The sequence below is a fragment of the Rhinopithecus roxellana genome, chromosome 12, assembly GCF_007565055.1.
Source record: "Rhinopithecus roxellana isolate Shanxi Qingling chromosome 12, ASM756505v1, whole genome shotgun sequence".
Lineage (NCBI taxonomy): Eukaryota > Metazoa > Chordata > Mammalia > Primates > Cercopithecidae > Rhinopithecus > Rhinopithecus roxellana.
The window spans coordinates 3,194,767-3,213,482 of record NC_044560.1 but is presented as its reverse complement, the minus strand read 5'-3'; the positions used below and the strand labels follow the sequence as shown (position 1 = coordinate 3,213,482).

The window sequence follows — 18,716 nt, the reverse complement described above, 5'->3', positions numbered from 1 at the left end:
TGTGCCAGATCAGCAGTGCCACCCAGGCTCTGCCTCCTGGTGTTCTTCTTTGCCAAGAGCTTCACTGACATTAGATGAAGCCGAAGCATTTAGAATGGTGCCTGGCACACAGCTGGTGCTTGATATGGTTAAGCCTTGTGTCCCCACCCACATCTCATCTTGAATGGTAATCCTGGGTGTTTAGGGAAAGACCTGGTAGGAAGTGACTGGATGATGGGGGTGGTTTTCCCCATGCTGTTCTCATGATAGTGAGTGAATGCTCACGAGATCTGATGGTTTTACAAGTGACAGTTTCCCTGGCTCCCTCCTGCTGCCATGTGCTTCTGCTTTACCTTCCGCCATGATTGTAAGTTTCTTGAGGCCTCCCCAGCCATATGAAACTGTAAGTCAATTAAACCTCTTTCCTTTATAAATTCCAGTCTCGAGTATTTCTTTATAGCAGTGTGAACATGGACTAATACAGTGCTTAATAAATACTCCTTACATTTAGCTATCTCAATCAAGGGTGAGCTAGATAAGGGCTTTGGCCAGGGCAGGATCACCATCCACCAGCCCATGGCAAACTGCAAAAGGACGGCCTTCCATGGAAAAGATGTAGCCCTGATTGCAATTAATGTGGCCTGGGCCAGTCCCCTTGTGCAGTGCACAGCCTGCACAACCCTTGGTGGTTGCCTGAACAAGGTGCTTGCTAATTATTTGTTTACTGATGGAAGAAATTCATGAGCTTAATCCTGACAAAAACCTCTGAGGTTTTTTGTTTTTTTGAAACAAGGTCTGGCTCTGTTGCCCAGCCTGCAGTGCAGTGGTGCAGTCTTGGCTCACTGCAGCCTCCCAGGTTCAAGCGATTCTCCCATCTCAGTCTCCGGAGGAGCTGGGATTACAGACATGCGCCACCATGCCCTGCTAATTTTTGTATTTTTAGTAGAGACAGGTTTTTTGCCATGTTGGCTAGGCTGGTCTCGAACTCCTGACTTAAAGCAACCCTCCCCACCTTGGCCTCCCAAAGTGCTGGGATCACAGGCATTAGCCACCTCCCAGCCCCTCAGGTTTGTTACCTCTGAGTCTACGAAGCCTGCGGAGGTCACGCCCTAGGGAAAGAAGGAGCCTGCTGGGTGTCAGCTCCTCCCTCTAAGGAGGTAACCGAGGGTCAAGGGTGGAGCCCTGGGCCCCGTAAGGAAGGAAGTAACGCGGGGGTCCGGTGAGCTGCCGCGCGTTCGGGGACTTTTGCCTTGCGGAGGAGGCGGGTGCAGGTGTGGGTGCTGAGCCGCCCGCCGCCTGGAGGGGGAGACTGAGCCTCAGGACACGCAGGCCGCAGCGAGGGCCCGGGCCCCGGGGACCTCAGGTTAGTCTTCCCGCGGCGAAAGTGCGGGGCCGGGCCGGGAGGGACGGCAGCGGGGTCCGGGGCGGGGGTGGAGACCGAGCGCAGCGCGTGACGCGGCGGCGGAGCCGGGCGGGGCCCAGCGACGACGCCGCCGAGGCCGTAGGCTCGGGCCGACCCGGAGCTCCGCCGCTGCTTCCAGGTTGCGGCCCCGGGGGGACGGGCGGCGGGCGAGTGGGGAGCCGGGGTCTCCGGCGCCTGGGCGTTCACGGAGCCTGCGGGCGCTGGTCCGGGTGTCCAGGGCTGGGGGGCGCGGGCGGCTGGGTCCGGACTGGGGGCCTGGCCCCGGGGCCACCCGGGCGGAGGCTCTGCGGCCGCCTCCACCCCGGCCACATCCCGAGGCCATTGCCGGGTTCAGAGAACTGTCAGGGGACCTCCAGGCCCCCACGCACCCGCGAGATCCGGCGCCTGCCTTTCCCCAGCCACGGTTTCTGTTTCCGAGAAACCGGTGAAGTAAGAGTGCCCCGAGAGCTTGCTGGGAGGGTGGGTGCGGTGAAGGCCAGCACGAGACGCCGGGCCGGGCAGTTGGGGAACCCGATCGGTGTGAGAGGGCTTCCTAGGGCTGGCATGGACTTCCCCACCACAAAATGCCCCGTGTGGGGGCGGGGAAGGGGCGCAAGAAAATGCGGACTGGGCCAGAGACCTGACTTCGGTCACCACGGTGGGAAGCTGTTGGTGCCTAGACGCCTCTAGCTTGGAGCCCAGTGACTTTTATTTGGTCTAGAGTCTAGACAGTGACTTTAGAAGTTGCCAGCGTTTATTTATTTATTTAAGGCAGTCTTGCTCTGTCACCCAGGCCAGAGTGCAGTGGCATGGTCACAGCTCACTGCAGCCTCCACTTCCTGGGCTCAAGCGATCCTCCTGCCTCAGCCTCCTGAGTAGCAGGGAGTACAGGCATGGGCCACCAGGTCTAGCTAATTTCTTTTCTTCTTCTTTTTTTTTGAGACAGAGTCTCACTCTGTTACCCAGGCTGGAGTGCAGTGGCACGATCTCAGCTCACTGCAACCTCCACTTCCCGGGTTCAAGCAATTCTCCTGCCTCACCCTCCCGAGTAGCTGGAACTACAGGCACCCGACACCACACTCAACTAATTTTTGTATTTTTATAGAGACGGAGTTTCACCATATTGGCCAGGCTGGTCTTGAACTCCCGACCTTGTGATCCGCCCACCTCGGCCTACCAAAGTGCGGGAATTACAGGCATGAGTCCCTGTCCCCAACCTAATTTTTTTTTCTAGAGACAGAGTCTCACTATGTTGCCCAGACTACAGGCATTTTTAATTGACAGGTTTTACATTTTTTTTCGAATGCTTACATTTGCTTTTCATAACTTAGAAGACTTGGCCACATTGAGTTTTTTGGGTTTTTTTCCCCTATCAAAGCCTCTTTTTTTTTTTTTTTTTTGACAGTTTTGCTGTTGCCTAGGCTGGAGTGCCATGGAGGAATCATGGCTCACTCTGCTCCAGCGGGCTCCTTCTTTCCCTAGAGTGTGACCTCAGCAGGCCTCATGGACTGTAAGTTAGAAAACCTCTGAGGGCCGGGTTTGGTGGCTCACACCTGTGAGCTACTGCAGCCTTGACCTCCTGGGCTCAGGAGATCTTAACACCATAGCCTCCCAAGTAGCTAGGACCACAGGCACTCGCCACTATGCCTGGCGAATTTTTTCACTATTTATAGAGACAGGGTCTCCCTGTGTTGCCAAGGTTGCAAAGCCTTTTTTCTCTTTTTTTTTTTTTTTTTTTTTTGGAGGTGTGTCTTGCACTGTCACCCCGGCTGGAGTGCAATGGCGCGATCTCGGCTCACTACAACCTCTGCCTCCCGGGTTCACATGATTCTCCTGCCTCAGCCTCCCAAGTAGCTGGGATTACAGACACACACCACCAAACCCGGCTAATTTTTTGTATTTTTAGTAGAGACGAGGTTTCACTATGTTGGCCAGGCTGGTCTCAAACCTCTGCCCTCCTGATCCACCCACCTTGGCCTCCCAAAGTGCTGGGATTACAGGCTTGAGCCACTGCTCCCAGCTTGCAAAGCATTTTTCACGAGGCACAAGTACCTCACCTGTTTTCTCTGCCATGTAAAGTGTTCCTCCCTGGGCAGGAGCCAGCATACACCCACCCTCCGTTTTTCTGAGATGGGAGCTTTCAGAAGACTATGAACTGCTGCTTTGGCCAAGCCTCTATGGAAAATCAGAAGAGGCCACAGCAAAAGGCTGGGTGCAGTGGCTCACGCCTGTAATCCCAGCACTTTGGGAGGCCGAGGCGGGTGGATCACCTGAGGTCAGGAGTTCAAAACCAGCCTGGCCAACATGGTGAAACCCCGTCTCTACTAAAAATAAAAAATTAGTGGGGTGTGGTGGTGGACACCTGTAATCACAGTTACTTGGGAGGCTGAGGCTGGAGAATTGCTGGAACCCAGGAGGTGGAGACTGCAGTGAGCTGAGATCCCACCATTGCACTCCAGCCTGGGCAACAAGAGCGAAACTCTGTCTCGGGGGTGGGGGAGGAAAAAAAAAAAAGAGGCCAGGAAGGTTCTGTTTCCCTGCTTGTAGGTGGAGAACATTCTCTCCTCATGTGTAAGCAGATGAGGCCCACCTGAGTGACAGGGCAGAGCCCTGGCTGCCGGCCAATCCCCACCTACCTGGGGCAAGTAGCTGGGATCCCCTTAGGGGACTAATCAGGTGCCCCCAGGTAACAGATTCAGGCCAGGGCTGTGGCATTGCTTGAAGTTTTCCAGAACCCGTGTGCAGTGCAGAGGTACAGGGAGGACAGTGTTGAGGGCAGGTTTGTGCTGGCAGCAATGCTGACCAAAGCTCTGTGCTTCACTTGGTCCTCCTGGCCCTTCCAGGGTCGGGACAGTTACCCCCTCCTTTCCACAGCTTCCCAACTAGTCACTGCAGACCAGGATTCAAACCCAGGCAGTCTTCTCAGGCACCCTCCATCTGATTTTTTTTTCTGGCCATCTCCAAGTGGATTCTGGCCTGACACCCAAGGCAGCCCAGCCGGGTGCTGTGGGGGCTTCCCATGGGGTTGTTTTATCACATGACTTCCAGGCCAAAGTGAGCTTCTGGAGAGAGGCAGGTGGTTTCTCAGCGCTAGCCAACCACTGAATGAACATTCATGAGTCTGGGATGTAAAACTGATTTTATATTCTGGCCGGGTGCGGTGGCTCACACCTGTAATTCCAGCACTTTGGGAGGCCAAGGCGGGTGGATCACGGGGTCAGGAGATTGAGACCATCCTGGCTAACACGGTGAAACCCTGTCTCTACTAAAAATACAAAAAATTAGCTGGGCGTGGTGGCATGTGCCTATAGTCCCAGCTACTCAGGAGGCTGAGGCAGGAGAATCCCTTGAACCCAGAAGGCGGAGGTTGCAGTGAGCCGAGATCGCACCACTGCACTCCAGCCTGGGCGACAGAGCGAGACTGTCTCAAAAAAAGAAAAAAAAAGATTTTATATTCTAAGAGTGAATCCAGAGCATTAAAATCACAACAATCACCAAAACCCTCACAGAACTTTGCAGGTAAGTGTGGTCTCCACAAAATCCTACAGTCCACCCAAACCACTGGCTTTAAAATTAAGCAATTTTTTCTTAAATTGGGGAGGGGCCTTTTAAAATATGTGTCTCTAAAGACTTTCCTACTTGTATTGCACTCTTCTGAATGTGTGTCCCATGACTACTCTTTCCACTGAGGGGCTACTGTTTACTGGAAGGACCCTCAGCCTCCCAAATGCTCTTTTGTGGTTTTTTGTTTTTGTTTTTGAGCCAGGGTCTTGCTCAGTTGCCTGGGCAGGGGTGCAGTGGTGCAATCATAGCTCACTGTAGCCTTGAACTCCCAGGCTCAAGGGATCCTCTGCCTCAGCCTCCCATCTAGCTGGGACTCCACGCGTGTGCCACCACACCTGGCTAATGCAGGGTTGGAGAGGAGTCCCTGGCCTAGTTCCCTGGGGACCTGAGGGCCCACCTCCCTGGTCAGGCTCATAACCGCTGTCCCCCCCACAGGCCATGGATGCTGCCCACCCCAAGGCAGCCCTGGACAGCATTAACGAGCTGCCCGAGAACATCCTGCTGGAGCTGTTCACGCACGTGCCCGCCCGCCAGCTGCTGCTGAACTGCCGTCTGGTCTGCAGCCTCTGGCGGGATCTCATCGACCTCATGACCCTCTGGAAGCGTAAGTGCCTGCGAGAGGGCTTCATCACCGAGGACTGGGACCAGCCTGTGGCCGACTGGAAGATCTTCTACTTCCTTCGGAGCCTGCACAGGAACCTCCTGCGCAACCCATGCGCTGAAGGTGGAATGGGGGCAGGGTGGAGGCTGCCACCGGGCTTGTTCCTTCCCATTCTTGGGCCTTGGCACTTGCGATTCCCACGCTACCTGGATTGTTCTCTAATCCTAAACACCCACCTCACTCCCTTGGTTCCTTCTCATTCTTCAGGTCTCAGTTCAGAGACCTGCCCTGTGCTCCCAATCTAAAAACAGCACACTCCACCTCCAGCATAGCACCTCCATTTCATGCCCTGTAACATTTTTCACCAGGCGCGGGGGCTCATGCCTGTAATCCCAGCACTTTGGGAGGCTGAGATGGGCGGATCACCTGAGGTAAGGAGTTGGAGACCAGCCTGGTCAAAATGGCGAAGCCCTGTCTCTACTAAAAACACATGAAGTTGGGCATGCTGACCCACACCTGCAATCCCAGCTGCTCGGGAGGCTGAGGCAGAAGAATCACTTGAACCCGAGAGGCAGAGGTTGCAGTGAGCTGGGATGGCTCCACTGCACTCCAGCCTGGGCGACAAGAGTGAAACTTCGTCTCCAAAAGAAAAAGTTTTTTTTAGAATTTCCTTTTTTCTGCCACAAACTTCAAGTTCCAGTGGCCAAATGGACATTGTTTGCTACACTATAGCATCCACAGTGACACCTGCACATAGCAGGTGCCCAAGAAATGCTTGTTGAATGAACAAGCACACTGCAGACCCGCCTGTCCCCCAGAGTACAGCCCAAGCTGCCTCATGTTGACCAAGGGCCTCCTCTGTGCCAGGTATTCATGGGAGATCTTTACAAATGTACTTACCCATCCTCCTGTTAGCCCCATTATACAGACAAACAAAATGAAGATCCAGAGGGGCCAGTGATCACAGCTGAAGGTCCCCACTTAGCCTGTTACATTCTCTTGTATTTCCCAGGGATTTTTTTCCCTTTTCCCTTCCTTCATTTGGTACCTGCTATATACCAGGCACCACGCTTCACATACATATTTTTTTTAATTAGAGACAGGGTCTCACCATGTTGCCCAGACTGGTCTCGAACTCCTGGGCTCAAATGATCCGCCTGCCTCAGCCTCCCAAAGTGCTGGAATTACAGGCATGAGCCACCATCCACCCCGGACACACCATACTTCCTGTTGGGACTCCAGCAACTGATTTTGAGACCTGGTTTGTGTACTTAGAACCTCCTTGCTATCTCTGTACTCTCTTCATCCTCATTAGGATCCTGGGAGATTGGCCAGGTGCAGTGGCTCATACCTGTAATCCTAGCACTTTGGGAGGCTGAGATGGGCAATTACGTGAGGTCAGGTGTTCAAGACCAGGCTGGACAACATCATGAAACTCCATCTCTACAAAAATACAAAAAAATTAGCCAGGCATGGTGGCAGGCACCTGTAATCTCAGCTCCTCAGGAGGCTGAAGCAGGAGAACCGCTTGAACCCAGGAGGTGGAAGTTGAAGTGAGCCAAGATTGTGCCACTGCACTCCAGCCTGGGAAACAGAGTGAGACCCTCTCTCTGAAAAAATAATTTAAAAATAAAACAAATAGGCCAGGCACGGTGGCTCATGCTTGTAATTCCAGCACTTTGGGGGGCCAAGGCAGGCAGATCACTTGAGGTCAGGAGTTTGAGACCCGCCTGGCCAACATGGTAAAACCCTGTCTCTACAAAAAATACACAAATTAGCTGGGCATGGTCGTGGGCACCTGTCATCCCAACTACTTGGGAGGCTGAGGCAGGAGCACCACTTGAACCTGGGAAGCGGAGGTTGCAGTGAGCTGAGATCGTGCCACTGCACTCCAGCAGCCTGAGTGTCAGAGGGACACTGTCTCTGTCTCTCTCTCACACACACACACACACACACACACACACACACACAGACACACACAGGAACCTGGGAGATGCCAAGACAATTAGGGTGGACTCCATTGTATAGATGGGGAGCTTTGGGCCTGAGATGAGTGACTCCCCCAAAGATGCACAATTGCCCAGCTTCCAGGGTTTGGCCTCAAACTCCCTCCACCCCAAATCCGAGTCCCCATAGACAGTGCCCGACACTCAGTCCCTCTGCCTGCCCCAGATTTCATTCAGAAGTTGCCCAGCTAAGCTGCCCACTCGGCTTAACACCGCCTAACAGAGCTGGCCTTGCAGCCTGGCCTGCCGGGGGCCGGCAGTGTTCAGTCAAGCCTTGCTGAGATACCCCCAGGTTTGTACTCAGCATCAGCCCAGCTCCTGGATTTCTGTGTTACTCCTCTGGTTCTCTACTGGGGACCCCAGAGCACCTGAGAATAGTGGGCTTCTGGAGGGGGAGCAAGCTATTTGTAAAGTGCCCCAGTGATTGCCTGGGCAGCGCCAGTAGAGAAGCGCCATTGTTTTCTAAGGTCCTCTGAGTTCAGTGTGAAGAGGGTGATCACCCCCCTGAACCCACCAGGCCCACCTAATGGAGGTCCACCCATGAATGTTACCACAGCGCCCAGCCCAAAGGGTACCGGTTCCTCCACTTAGCACTCTTGCCCTGGGCCATCTGGGCCCTATGGGAATCTTGGTTCCCATGACCACCAACAAACCCACAAAACCCATCCTCTAGGGCCTCCAGTCTGGGTTATGTAGTTAACCAAGGGCCTCTCCCTCCTGGACATCTGGGGTGCCATCTGGGTCAAGTAAGCAGTCTGTGTTGGGATGAACACTTGTTAGCCTTTTTTAAAAAATTCTTTTACTTATTTATTAAAAAAAAAAAAAAAAAAAAAAAGGGTGTCACTATGTTCCCTAGGCTGGTCTTGAACTCCTGGATTCAAGCGATCCACCTGCCTCAGCCTCCCAAAGTGCTGGGATTACAGGCCAAGCCACTGTGCCTGGCCTCACATTAGTCTTTGAGGACTGTACTCTCACAGGCCCCTCGTAATTTAATTTTTTGAGAACTGATACTTGGGTATTTCCCAGAGTTCCACCGCAACGTGGAAATGAGGAAGGGGTTGGTTTAGAATTTCTGGTAACACGCATTTTCTCCAGCTGTGTGTTAGGAGTGAGGCCAGTTTGGAATTGTGTGGGAGGGACAGAGTCAGGTCAGAGCTGATATGGTGAGGACAGGTGGGAATGTGTTGGAGGGGTGCTTTGTAGGGGTGCTCCAGGGCTGGTGGGGTACCTTGGCTACACAATGCCCTTGAGAAGGAACAAGCTTGTTAACCCTTTGGTGTCCACAGCCCCAGAAACCTGAGCATGAACAAGTCCTGCCTCCAAAGAAGGTCACTAACGCCAACCACCCTCCTTCCCGCCCTCCCGGGACCAGGTGGGGAGGGCTGTATTTTAGATTTACACAGGGGGTCTCACCTCGGCTTCTGTTCTTCCTAGAGGATATGTTTGCATGGCAAATCGATTTCAATGGTGGGGACCGCTGGAAGGTGGAGAGCCTCCCTGGAGCCCACGGGACAGATTTTCCTGACCCCAAGGTCAAGAAGTATTTTGTCACATCCTACGAGTAAGGCAAACTGAACCTACCAGGCTTGCATGGAGGGGATAGAGGGTTAGGACACCTTTGCCAAGTCTCGGGCAGTCTTCTAAGGGAAGGCCTCTCTGTGAAGCTCGAGGGAGGTGGCCCCAAAATTTGCCCAGAGTCACTGCTTCCTGGAGTCACTCAGTGCTGTGTTCATGGACAGTGGGGGTGGGGATCACTGAAGCAGGCCAGGAGTCCATTGGGTGGTTAAGATAAACCAGGGCTATCTACAGGCATCCATCCCTAAGCTAGGAACTTGAGTTTACAAGAGTGCCCTGCCTGGTGCCCTGGAACACTGAACTGGGCCTTTGGATTGGAATCAGATGCCACCCAGGCACAAGTGGGTCAAACTCCCTCCTACACTGGAGGAGAAACCAGTCAGCCCCAGCCAGTGCCTGTCCTGCAGCGGCCAAAGGATACCCTAAGTCCCCAAACCACCTCCCTGGGCTCACAGGGGCTGCCAAGGCTTGGGTGGGGCGGGGGGGAGCCATGCATAGCACACCCAGGTACACAAGCCCCCAACTCTGCTCCCCAGAATGTGTCTCAAGTCCCAGCTGGTGGACCTTGTAGCTGAGGGCTACTGGGAGGAGCTACTGGACACATTCCGGCCGGACATCGTGGTTAAGGACTGGTGAGTAGGGTCCATGGCCTGTGTCCCCCACTCTACATGCTCCTCTTACTGCTGTGCCGGGTGAGACAAGCCATAGCAAGTGCCCACTGTGCCCAGCAGTGTCCTAGAGCCAGGTAGCCCCGGCCTCTGCCCCCGCTCTGTGCCCAGACCCTGCGGCACCTCCTGGCCTCCCCACCACCCTGTGACAGAGTCAGCAGGACACAGCAGCCCCAGTGTGCAGATGAGGAGGCTGAGGCCCCCAGGTGGGTTGTCATGGACAGGCACTTTTTTTTTTTTTTGAGAGAGTCTCACTCTCACCCAGGCTGGAGTGCAGTGGTGCGATCTTGGCTCACTGCAACCTCCACCTCCCGCGTTCAAGCGATTCTCCTGCCTCAGCGTCCTGAGTAGCTGGGACTACAGTTGCCCACCACCACGCCCGGCTATTTTTTTAATCATTTTAATACAGACAGAGTTTCACCATGCTGGTCAGGCTGGTTTCAAACTCCTGACCTCAAGTGATCCACCCACCTTGGCCTCCCAAAGTGCTGGGATTACAGGTGTGAGCCACTGTGCCCGGTCAACACTGACAGGTACTTGGGCAACAGAGGACCTCAGCCCTCTCTGGACTGGGTGGAAACCCCCAGGTCCCCTGACCTACCTGCCTCCCCAGCTCCTCTTCCTGTTCATCCCATGACTCTTGTTTGAGCTCCTACTCTGTGCACCGAAGTGTGCCGGGCTCTGGCTTGGCCGATGGGAGAAGCAGGACCCCAGTTCTAGGCAGGCCCCAGGGCCGCCACTCTGAGGATAAATGGGTGAGGATGGAGGAGTATGCAGAGCTGCAGAGGGGAGAGGTGGCTGGGCTGGGCTGATCTGAGCAGAAGGTGAGCTCTGTGCCAGCTCCATTACACAGGCAACCCCCTTGACTCTCCCACTGAATCCACAGCCTGGTCCATTGTAAGTACAGGTGACATGGCTTGGACAGGCCAGGCCTCTCTGGAGGGGTCTTTTGCTTTTTGAGGTCACATCTTTAGTAGGATGCCCGAAAGGGTCCCTTTTCTCAGATGGGGTAACTGAGGCCAGCATGGACCAACTACTTACCCCCGGGCCACAGTGGGGCACAGGGAGTGCTGAAGCCAGCTGGGCCTTGCAGGCAGAGCAGTGCTGGCTGATGGGAAATGAAGCTCCAAGCTCCAATGTGTAGGTCCCACCTGCCCCCACCGCTGGGGCCAGCCCTCGGTGGCTTGGACACAGGGCTCTCAACCCCTCCACCAGGTTTGCTGCCAGAGCTGACTGTGGCTGCACCTACCAACTCAAGGTGCAGCTGACCTCGGCTGACTACTTCGTGTTGGCCTCCTTTGAGCCCCCACCTGTGACCATCCAACAGTGGAACAATGCCGCATGGACAGAGGTGAGGCCTCACCCACTTGCTCTCTCTACCCACTCCTCCCAGGGCCAGGATGGCAGGAAGCAAGGGGCAGCCTCAGGGCCCAAGGTGCCCCTGCTCTCTGGCCTGGAGCTGTTGCCTTCCCGCCTGGGCAGCTCTCTTAGAGGACCTGGCTCCTGCCTTCCCCTCCCCAGTCCTGGTGGTCACTTCCTCTCCCCTCCTCCTGGCAGGTCTCCTACACCTTCTCAGACTACCCCCGGGGTGTCCGCTACATCCTCTTTCAGCACGGGGGCAGGGACACCCAGTACTGGGCAGGCTGGTATGGGCCCCGAGTCACCAACAGCAGCATTGTCGTCAGCCACAAGAGGACCAGGAACCAGGCCTCCTCCGAGGTTCAGCCTGGGCAGAAGCATGGACAGGAGGAGGCTGCTCAATCGCCCTACCAAGCTGTTCTCCAGATTTTCTGACAGCTGTCCATACTGTATCCGGGTCAGCCAGAGGTTCCTCCATGCAGGAGCTGAGCATAGGGTGGGCAGTGAAGTCCCTGTACCAGCAACTCCTGCCCCGGTTCAACCCTACCAGCTTGTGGAAACTTACTGTCACATAGCTCTGACGTTTTGTTGTAATAAATGTTTTCAGGCTGGGCACGGTGGCTCACGCCTGTAATCCCAGCACTTTGGGAGGCCAAGGCGGGCGGATCATGAGGTCAGGAGATCGAGACCATCCTGGCCAACGTGGTGAAATCCCGTCTCTACTAAAAATACAAAAAATTAGCTGGGCGTGGTGGCGGGCGCCTGTAGTCCCAGCTACTCAGGAGGCTGAGGCAGGAGAATGGTGTGAACCCGGGAGGTAGAGCTTGCAGTGAGCCGAGATTGCGCCACTGCACTCCAGCCTGGGTGACAGAGCGAGACTCTGTCTCAAATAATAAAAAATAAATAAATAAATAAATATAAAAAAATGAAAAATAAATGTTTTCAGTAAAACCAGCCTGGGGTTGGTTTTAGGAGTGGGGAGAGGGGGTCCCTGGCATTTTGGTGGAGAAGCAGCACCCCCCCCCACCAGGTTACCCTGGCCATACCTGTCCCTCCCACTCTGGTTAATGATGGCATCAGCTCATCCCAGCCCTTGGGGCCCCTTTATTGAAACAACTCACAGCACAGTATTTGAGACAGACAGTGTTGGCCGGCGGAACCCCAGGAGGCTAAGAAGTCGAGGTTGCGGCATCCTTCACTGCCCTCCTGGGGGAGGCATCCTCCAAGCAGACCTGAGCGGCCCCAGGCTGGGGTGGGCGATCCACACACAGAGGCAATAAGAGCACTTGGAATCAGGGCAGCCATGCAGCACTGCCCTAGGCGGGGATCCCCCAAAGTCTGACAGTTCGGGCATCAGTGAGGTGGCAGATGCCCCCTCAGCTGCCTTTGTGAGCACGCTCTTCCACGTAAAGCTGCATCTGACGGACACAAGCAAACAGCCATAGTCAGCGAGACAGCCAGGGCATCCCTGCTGGAGGACACAGAGGCACCTGGTGGGCAGATCTCCGCCAAGGGTGGGGCCTCGTGGCCATAGCCGAGGTGGAGAAGAGTAGAGATGGGAGGAGCCCTCCACCAGGCACTCCCTCGTTCTCTCCCCCAAGCCCTCTCTTACTAGAGGCCTTACTAGAGGCCTCAGTGCCGGGCCTCACTTCCTAAGCAGCCCCTAAATAAAGCTTCCCAGGTCCCCACGAAGCTCACCTTTAAAATGTCCGACGTCATGGTTTTTAGTGGTATCAGACGGGGATCATGCATGTGGACATCCTGCTCATCTGCCAGGATCCACGGGAAATCCTAGGGAGGGGACAAAGGTTAGGGGGGTGACGGAGCTGAGCCCTTGCCTGCCCTCACTTTGCTGTCCCTCCCACTCCAGACCAGGGGCCTCCAACCTGAGCCTCAGAATTACTAGGAAGCTGTTGGCGATGCAGACCCCAGGCCCCCCGATCCCCCCCAGAGGCCAAGTCCATAGAACCCAAGTGACAAGCCCCAGGCACCAATGCTGAACCTGGTGGGCTAGGACCCCTCCCTGGAGAGCCCCCACTTCAGAAGAGCCCGGATGAGCTGGGGGCCCCAGCAGGGGGCTCCACCTGAGCTCCTCACTGCCCCAAGTGCCCAGATGGAGCAGTGGCCAGGCCTGAGGACCTGCTGGGTACCAGGCACTGCTGCACCAATATAATGGATGGCTGGCCACAGGCAACGCCCCTGCCTGCCTGAAACTGCCACATCACGTTTCTAGAGCCTGCATCCAGACCTAGACCCATCTCATCTCACCTTGATGACCTGGATCTTCTCCATGTTGCGAGTGGCGGCTTCTCTTGTGTGCACTAGGACTGTGAAGGTACAGCCTGGAGAGGCAAGAGGTTGGTGGAGGCTCCCCCGCCGCCCTGGTGCCTGCCACTGGGCCCAGCCTCTTCCCACTTCCCTTGCTGGCTCGGCAGCACTCCCAGAGCAGATGGCAAAGCAAGTGCTAAGAAAAGCCCCAGTCAATAGGGAGATGGAAGCCAGGTGGAATCAATCAGGGAAGCTTCCTAGAGGAGGTGGACTCTCAGGGTTAGGAAGAGATGAGTCTCAGAGCAGCCAAACATGGACTTGGGAACACAGACCAACCCGAGACAACCGTGGAAACGCCAAGGGAAGAGAGGGTGGGGAGTGGACGCACCTGGGGGGTTGTGGTCCAGGACGGCATCGCACACGCTGATCTTCAGGATGAAGGCTCGGAGCAGCTGCTCCACGTGAGACAACAGGGAGTCTGAGCTGAGAGGAAAGGAGGTCTTCCCATCACACTGGCGCCCTCCCCTCCACCACAGGCATCAAGCCTGGATGCAGACCTGGGGTACAGAACCGCCTCCAGTGCCTCTGAGAGTGCTGCACGCCTAGGACGCAGCTCCCTATCTGGTCCACACAATTCAAACCAGCAAGGGAGTTTACAAGAAATGCCCAGCCCCACCCCAGACAAAGTCAGAATTTGGCGGGGGGTAGGGGAGATAGGGGCGATCTGAGGAGGCCTCCCTAGATGGTTTTAATGTGCAGCCAGGCCCAAGAACCAGGACACCAAGCCAGGAGGGGAAAGGGCTTGCCTAAGGCCACGCAGCCTGTGGGGACAGGTTGGTCATAGATTCCAGTGCCCTGACCTCACCATCGGAAGCATGCAGTTGACCAACTAACACATGTGCCAAAGGTCAACTTCGAGTTGACTGGACACTTGCCTGAGAAGTCAGAAAATTGGTTCTGTGTCCTGGGCTCTGCCCCTACCCAGGTGACCCTGGGTAGCTCATGTCATTTCTCTGGACCCATCTCAGCTGCTCACAGGCTGTCCCCTTGTCAGGCAGGTGCATCTTGCCCTTTCTCCTCCCAAGCCTTTTCCAAGGTATTCAAGGGCCGCCTTAAAGGGGTGGGTGTGTTGCCAGAGACAGACCTGATGCCAGCTAGTGGGCGAGGGGCAGGGGGCAGCCCACCTGATGGACAGCAGTGGAGGCTGGGTGATCTCAAAGACGAATTTCTCCACTGGGCGGTGCTCTTTATCCAAAATCACCACCACCACTTTTTCCACATCATTCTGCAAGGAGAGGAACCCCCACTGCAGAGCCAGGCACCCCACCCGTACTCCACCACCCCGCCTCCACCCCCTTGCCCAAGGAAGGAGGGGAAGCGGCCCACTCACAGCCCTGCTCAGCTGCTAGGCTGGGCGTCCCCAAGAGCCCAGATAGCGCAGGTTTGAGAAGCTGGCACCCTCCGGTATGAGCGGTGCAGGCTGAGAGAATAACCAGGCCCCATAGGGAAGGTCCCAGGAAGTCTGAGATCAGGACTAGATGGGGAAGAAACCCTGAGGGGCTCAGCTCAGACAGAACATTTAGCGTGGAGAACAGGGAACGGATGTGAGAAGAACCCAGAACCCACCAGGGCAGTCCCTACTCAGAGCCAGCTTCAACCCAGGTTTCCAGGCCCAAGGCACCCTGCACATGGCCCACATGCCTTGGAGCCTGCCCCTGGGTTGGGATGGTCTCCAGAGTGCAGGGAACAGGCTTCTGGGTATTGGAGCCATGAAGACGCCACAGAGTCCTAGCATCACCCCATCCCAGAGTTGGACTGTGAGCATAGAGGGACAGGGGTGAGCATGGGGTGAGGTGGCTGGGGAACCCAGTGCACCCTCACCTTCTCCAAGAGTGGCTTGACGCAGTGCAGCGTGTCCTGGATATACTGATTCAGCTCCGGGTGGCAGGACATCTGCACACAACACCATGCGGCTGGTGAGGCCCAAAGCACAGGTGGGGAAACCACCCAATACGACCAGGAGCCCAAGGCCCCGTCTGCCTTCGGTCAGAGGCCCAGCAGCTCTCCAGGGCCCCCTACCCAGAAGACCCCACTTTCCCTCAAGAGGCTAACAACTGTGAATTTATCCACGGAGAAAGAAGTCAGAAGGTAAGAACTCAGGCTGGGCGCAGTGGCTCACTCCTGTAATCCTGGCACTTTGAGAGGATAAGGTGAGTGGATCGCCTGAGGTCAGCAGTTTCAGACCAGTCTGGCCAAAATGGCAAAACCCCGTCTCTACTAAAAATACAAAAATTGGCCAGGTGAGGTGGCATCTGTAATCCCAGCTATTCAAGAGGCTGAGGCAGGAGAATCACTTGAACCTGGGAGGCGGAGGTTGCAGTAAGCTGAGATCAAGCCACTGCACTCCAGCCTGGGCAACAAAGCAAGACTCCATCTCAAAGGAAAAAAAAGATAAGAACTCAATCCCAACATGAGCATTTAATATACCATTAGGAGTTCTTAATGTGGGGTCCACGGACTCCTCCAGAGTCTGAAAAGTCCCTAAAGTTGTATCTTTGTGCACTTGGGCATTTTTCCAGAAAAAGGATCCAGAAAAACGTAATCAGATTTCAAAAGTTAAGAACTAAGGAACTGTGTGGCCTCAGGCAAATTCCTTAACTTCTCTGAGCTTCAATCACTTCATCATAAACAAAAAGTGAGTGAATGTCAATTTTTTTTTTCCTTTTCCCTCTAAAGGTGACCTTCAACAACTTACTATGGGTTTGTTGTTGTTTGGATACTCTGGGTTTATTGTTGTTTGTTTGGATAAAGCCATCAAATATCTCCAGTGGAAAATGCAATTAATACATGTAACATACAGAACATCATAGCTTAGCCATGCCTACCTAAACACACTCAAAATACTTACATTAGCCCACAGTTGAGCAACATTATCTAACACAAAACCTATTTCATAATAAAGTGCTCACGCCTGTAATCCCAGCACTTTGGGAGGCCAAGGCGGACGGATCACCAGAGGTCAGGAGTTCGATACCAGCCTGGCCAACATGGCGAAACCTTGTCTCTACTAAAAATATAAAAATTAGCCAGGTGTGGTGGCACACGCCTGTAATCCCCAGCTACTCGGGAGGCTGAGGCAGGAGAATCGCTTGAACCTGGGAAGTGGAAGTTGCAGTGAGCCAAGATCATGTAACTGCACTCCAGGCAGGGCGACAGAGCAAGACTCAGTCTCAAAAAATAAAATAAAATAAAAAATAAAGTGCTGGCTTGGCCTGAAGTGGAAGAGGTTTTTTTTTTTGAGACGGAGTTTCGCTCTTGTCACCCAGGCTGGAGTGCAGTGGCACAATCTCGGCTCACTGCAACCTCCGCCTCCCAGGTTCAAGTGATTCTCCTGCCTCAGCCTCCTGAGTATCTGGGATTACAGGCGTCAGCCACCACGCCCAGCCAATTTTTGTATTTTTAGTAGAGACGGGGTTTCACCATGTTTGTTAGGCTGATCTCGAACTCCTGACCTCAAGTGATCCGCCCGCCTCGGCCTCCCAAAGTGCCAGGATTACAGGCGTGAGCCACCGCACCCGACCGAAGAGTTTTTAAAAGTCCACCCTGGCCGGGCGCTGTGGCTCAAGCCTGTAATCCCAGCACTTTGGGAGGCCGAGACGGGCGGATCACGAGGTCAGGAGATCGAGACCATCCTGGTGAACACGGTGAAACCCCGTCTCTACTAAAAAAAATACAAAAAATTAGCCGGGCGAGGTGGTGGGCGCCTGTAGTCCCAGCTACTCGGGAGGCTGAGGCAGGAGAATGGCAAAAACCCGGGAGGCGGAGCTTGCAGTGAGCCGAGATCGCGCCATTGCACTCCAGCCTGGGCGACAGAGCGAGACTCTGTCTCAAAAAAAAAAAAAAAAAAAAGTCCACCCTGTACCCACTCTGTGGTTCTGGGACGTGCCTCACCTGGACCGGCACGTTGTACTTCTTGCGTTTCTGGAAGATGCCCACGGGGTAGACCTCGCGCACGTAGAGGATGAGATGCACAGCCACCTCCAGGAACTCACAGAGCACATCGGCCACCACTGCAGGGGGCACAAGCCGGTGGTGCGCTTGGGGAAGCCCGCCAGCCCAGACGCCTCAGCCCCCGACCCCGCAGGTCCAGCCTCCCTACCTTGGCCAAAGTTGAGGTCTTGTCGTGTGAGCGTGGTCATCCTTCCCGCTACCTGAGTGGTGGGGCAAGGGCAGAGGGTGGTTCCAGACACCCAGGAGCCCAGAACCCGCTCGCCTCCACCGTCTCTTCCCTCCTCACAGTCCGTGGGAACTGGGGCAAGACCTCCCGCTTCGCATAGGCTCACAGCAGCTGGGAAGAACCCCCAACCCAACGCTGGCGTCCGTGCTTGGGGGCATCAGCCTCTATCCACTGGCCGCCCGCGCCCCCTCGCCCTGCTGTCTAAGGGGTGGAAAGACCACAGCGATGCCCCTGAAAAGGGCAGGGCCGCGGACGCAGAGGGAAACAGCTGGATGCGCAGCGCCAGCAGTGCAAAGCGGGACACGCGGAAAGCGAAGCTGGGTTGGAATAAGACTCCGCCCCCTGCCCGGCCGGATCCCTCCCGGCGGGAATCCGCCCCCTCTCCCTCCCCTAGTACCGGCTCTGGGCTCGGTTCCCGCCCGAGATCGGGCCCGGCCCCGCCGCGGGGAGCCACCGACCGGACCGATCCCGCCTCCCGCTCAACCCTGGGCCTCGGCGCCGCTGCGTGACGTTCACGGCGCTCAGGCGGGTCCTAGCGCCCGCCCCTCCAAGGCCACGCCCATTCCCGCGCAGTCCAAACCCGGCCTCGCACAGGGCGGTTCCGCCTGCGGGGACTGGGCTCCGGGGGGCGGGGGCCGGGTCTCGGCGTTGGGGAGGGGCTGAGACTCGCCGCTCCACCTCCCTTCGACTTCAGGTGGGCACGAAGAAAACACAACGTTGATCTCCACGTTCCACCTGATTGCTACATATCTTCCCCCAAGGGCGTTTCTCTCGCTTTAGCACGCGCCGGAAGAGGGCGGGTAGGGGTTGCTGAGGAGGGCAAAAGGGGAGGGCGCAGCTGGGGACTAAGGGCAGCCACATCTGAGCTAACCCGAGTCACCATCCCTGCAGCTGCACACCCAAAAGCGGCTCCTCTGGCTCGGGGGCGGGAACAGCGGAGGACAGGGTTGCACCGGTTGTCAAGACCCGGGTGAAATTTTAAAAATAAAAAAAAGAGGGCGTGCACCGGCGCCGCCCCCGCCCCGCCCCCACCGGGTACCTAAATAACAGCCTGGCC

The 18,716-nt window shown here is 55.6% G+C and overlaps 2 protein-coding genes across 6 annotated transcripts; one reads left to right on the top strand and one right to left on the bottom strand.

Moving 5' to 3' along the window:
* Positions 1–1,168: 1,168 nt before the first annotated feature.
* On the top strand, positions 1,169–12,099 carry FBXO6 (F-box protein 6). 4 transcript variants are annotated; one of them, XM_010353506.2, is made up of 6 exons: positions 1,169–1,342; positions 5,381–5,669; positions 8,987–9,113; positions 9,664–9,759; positions 11,011–11,146; positions 11,353–12,099. In XM_010353506.2, the coding sequence occupies exons 2-6, from the start codon at positions 5,384–5,386 to the stop codon at positions 11,587–11,589; spliced, it is 882 nt and encodes a 293-aa protein (XP_010351808.1). In that variant the 5' UTR covers positions 1,169–1,342; positions 5,381–5,383; the 3' UTR covers positions 11,590–12,099. The 4 variants fall into 4 exon arrangements, with proteins under 4 accessions (XP_010351808.1, XP_030798728.1, XP_010351809.1 ...); XM_030942868.1 differs by having other exon boundaries at positions 5,381–5,549; positions 11,353–11,793; XM_010353507.2 differs by lacking the exon at positions 1,169–1,342 and adding an exon at positions 1,435–1,520 and having other exon boundaries at positions 11,353–11,793.
* A 136-nt stretch (positions 12,100–12,235) lies between these two features.
* MAD2L2 (mitotic arrest deficient 2 like 2) lies at positions 12,236–18,432 on the bottom strand. 2 transcript variants are annotated; one of them, XM_010353505.2, is made up of 9 exons: positions 18,057–18,432; positions 17,582–17,770; positions 17,374–17,492; positions 15,304–15,375; positions 14,607–14,707; positions 13,811–13,905; positions 13,423–13,496; positions 12,853–12,945; positions 12,236–12,572 (listed from the first exon to the last, which is right to left on the bottom strand). In XM_010353505.2, exons 2-9 carry the CDS (start codon positions 17,619–17,621, stop codon positions 12,531–12,533), a joined length of 636 nt encoding a protein of 211 aa, XP_010351807.1. In that variant the 5' UTR covers positions 17,622–17,770; positions 18,057–18,432; the 3' UTR covers positions 12,236–12,530. The 2 variants fall into 2 exon arrangements, with proteins under 2 accessions (XP_010351807.1, XP_010351806.1); XM_010353504.2 differs by having other exon boundaries at positions 17,582–17,633.
* Between the last annotated feature and the right edge of the window lie 284 nt (positions 18,433–18,716).

Excerpts from the sequence above, each read along its gene's own strand:
- FBXO6 (XM_010353506.2), top strand. The coding sequence starts at position 5,384 with ATGGATGCTGCCCACCCCAAGGCAGCCCTGGACAGCATTAACGAGCTG. Across the intron at positions 9,114-9,663 it reads TATTTTGTCACATCCTACGA|AATGTGTCTCAAGTCCCAGC; the intron begins GTAAGGCAAACT and ends TCTGCTCCCCAG. Across the intron at positions 9,760-11,010 it reads GACATCGTGGTTAAGGACTG|GTTTGCTGCCAGAGCTGACT; the intron begins GTGAGTAGGGTC and ends CCCCTCCACCAG.
- MAD2L2 (XM_010353505.2), bottom strand. The coding sequence starts at position 17,621 with ATGACCACGCTCACACGACAAGACCTCAACTTTGGCCAAG. Across the intron at positions 15,376-17,373 it reads AGTACAACGTGCCGGTCCAG|ATGTCCTGCCACCCGGAGCT; the intron begins GTGAGGCACGTC and ends TGTTGTGTGCAG. Across the intron at positions 14,708-15,303 it reads TCAAGCCACTCTTGGAGAAG|AATGATGTGGAAAAAGTGGT; the intron begins GTGAGGGTGCAC and ends CTCTCCTTGCAG.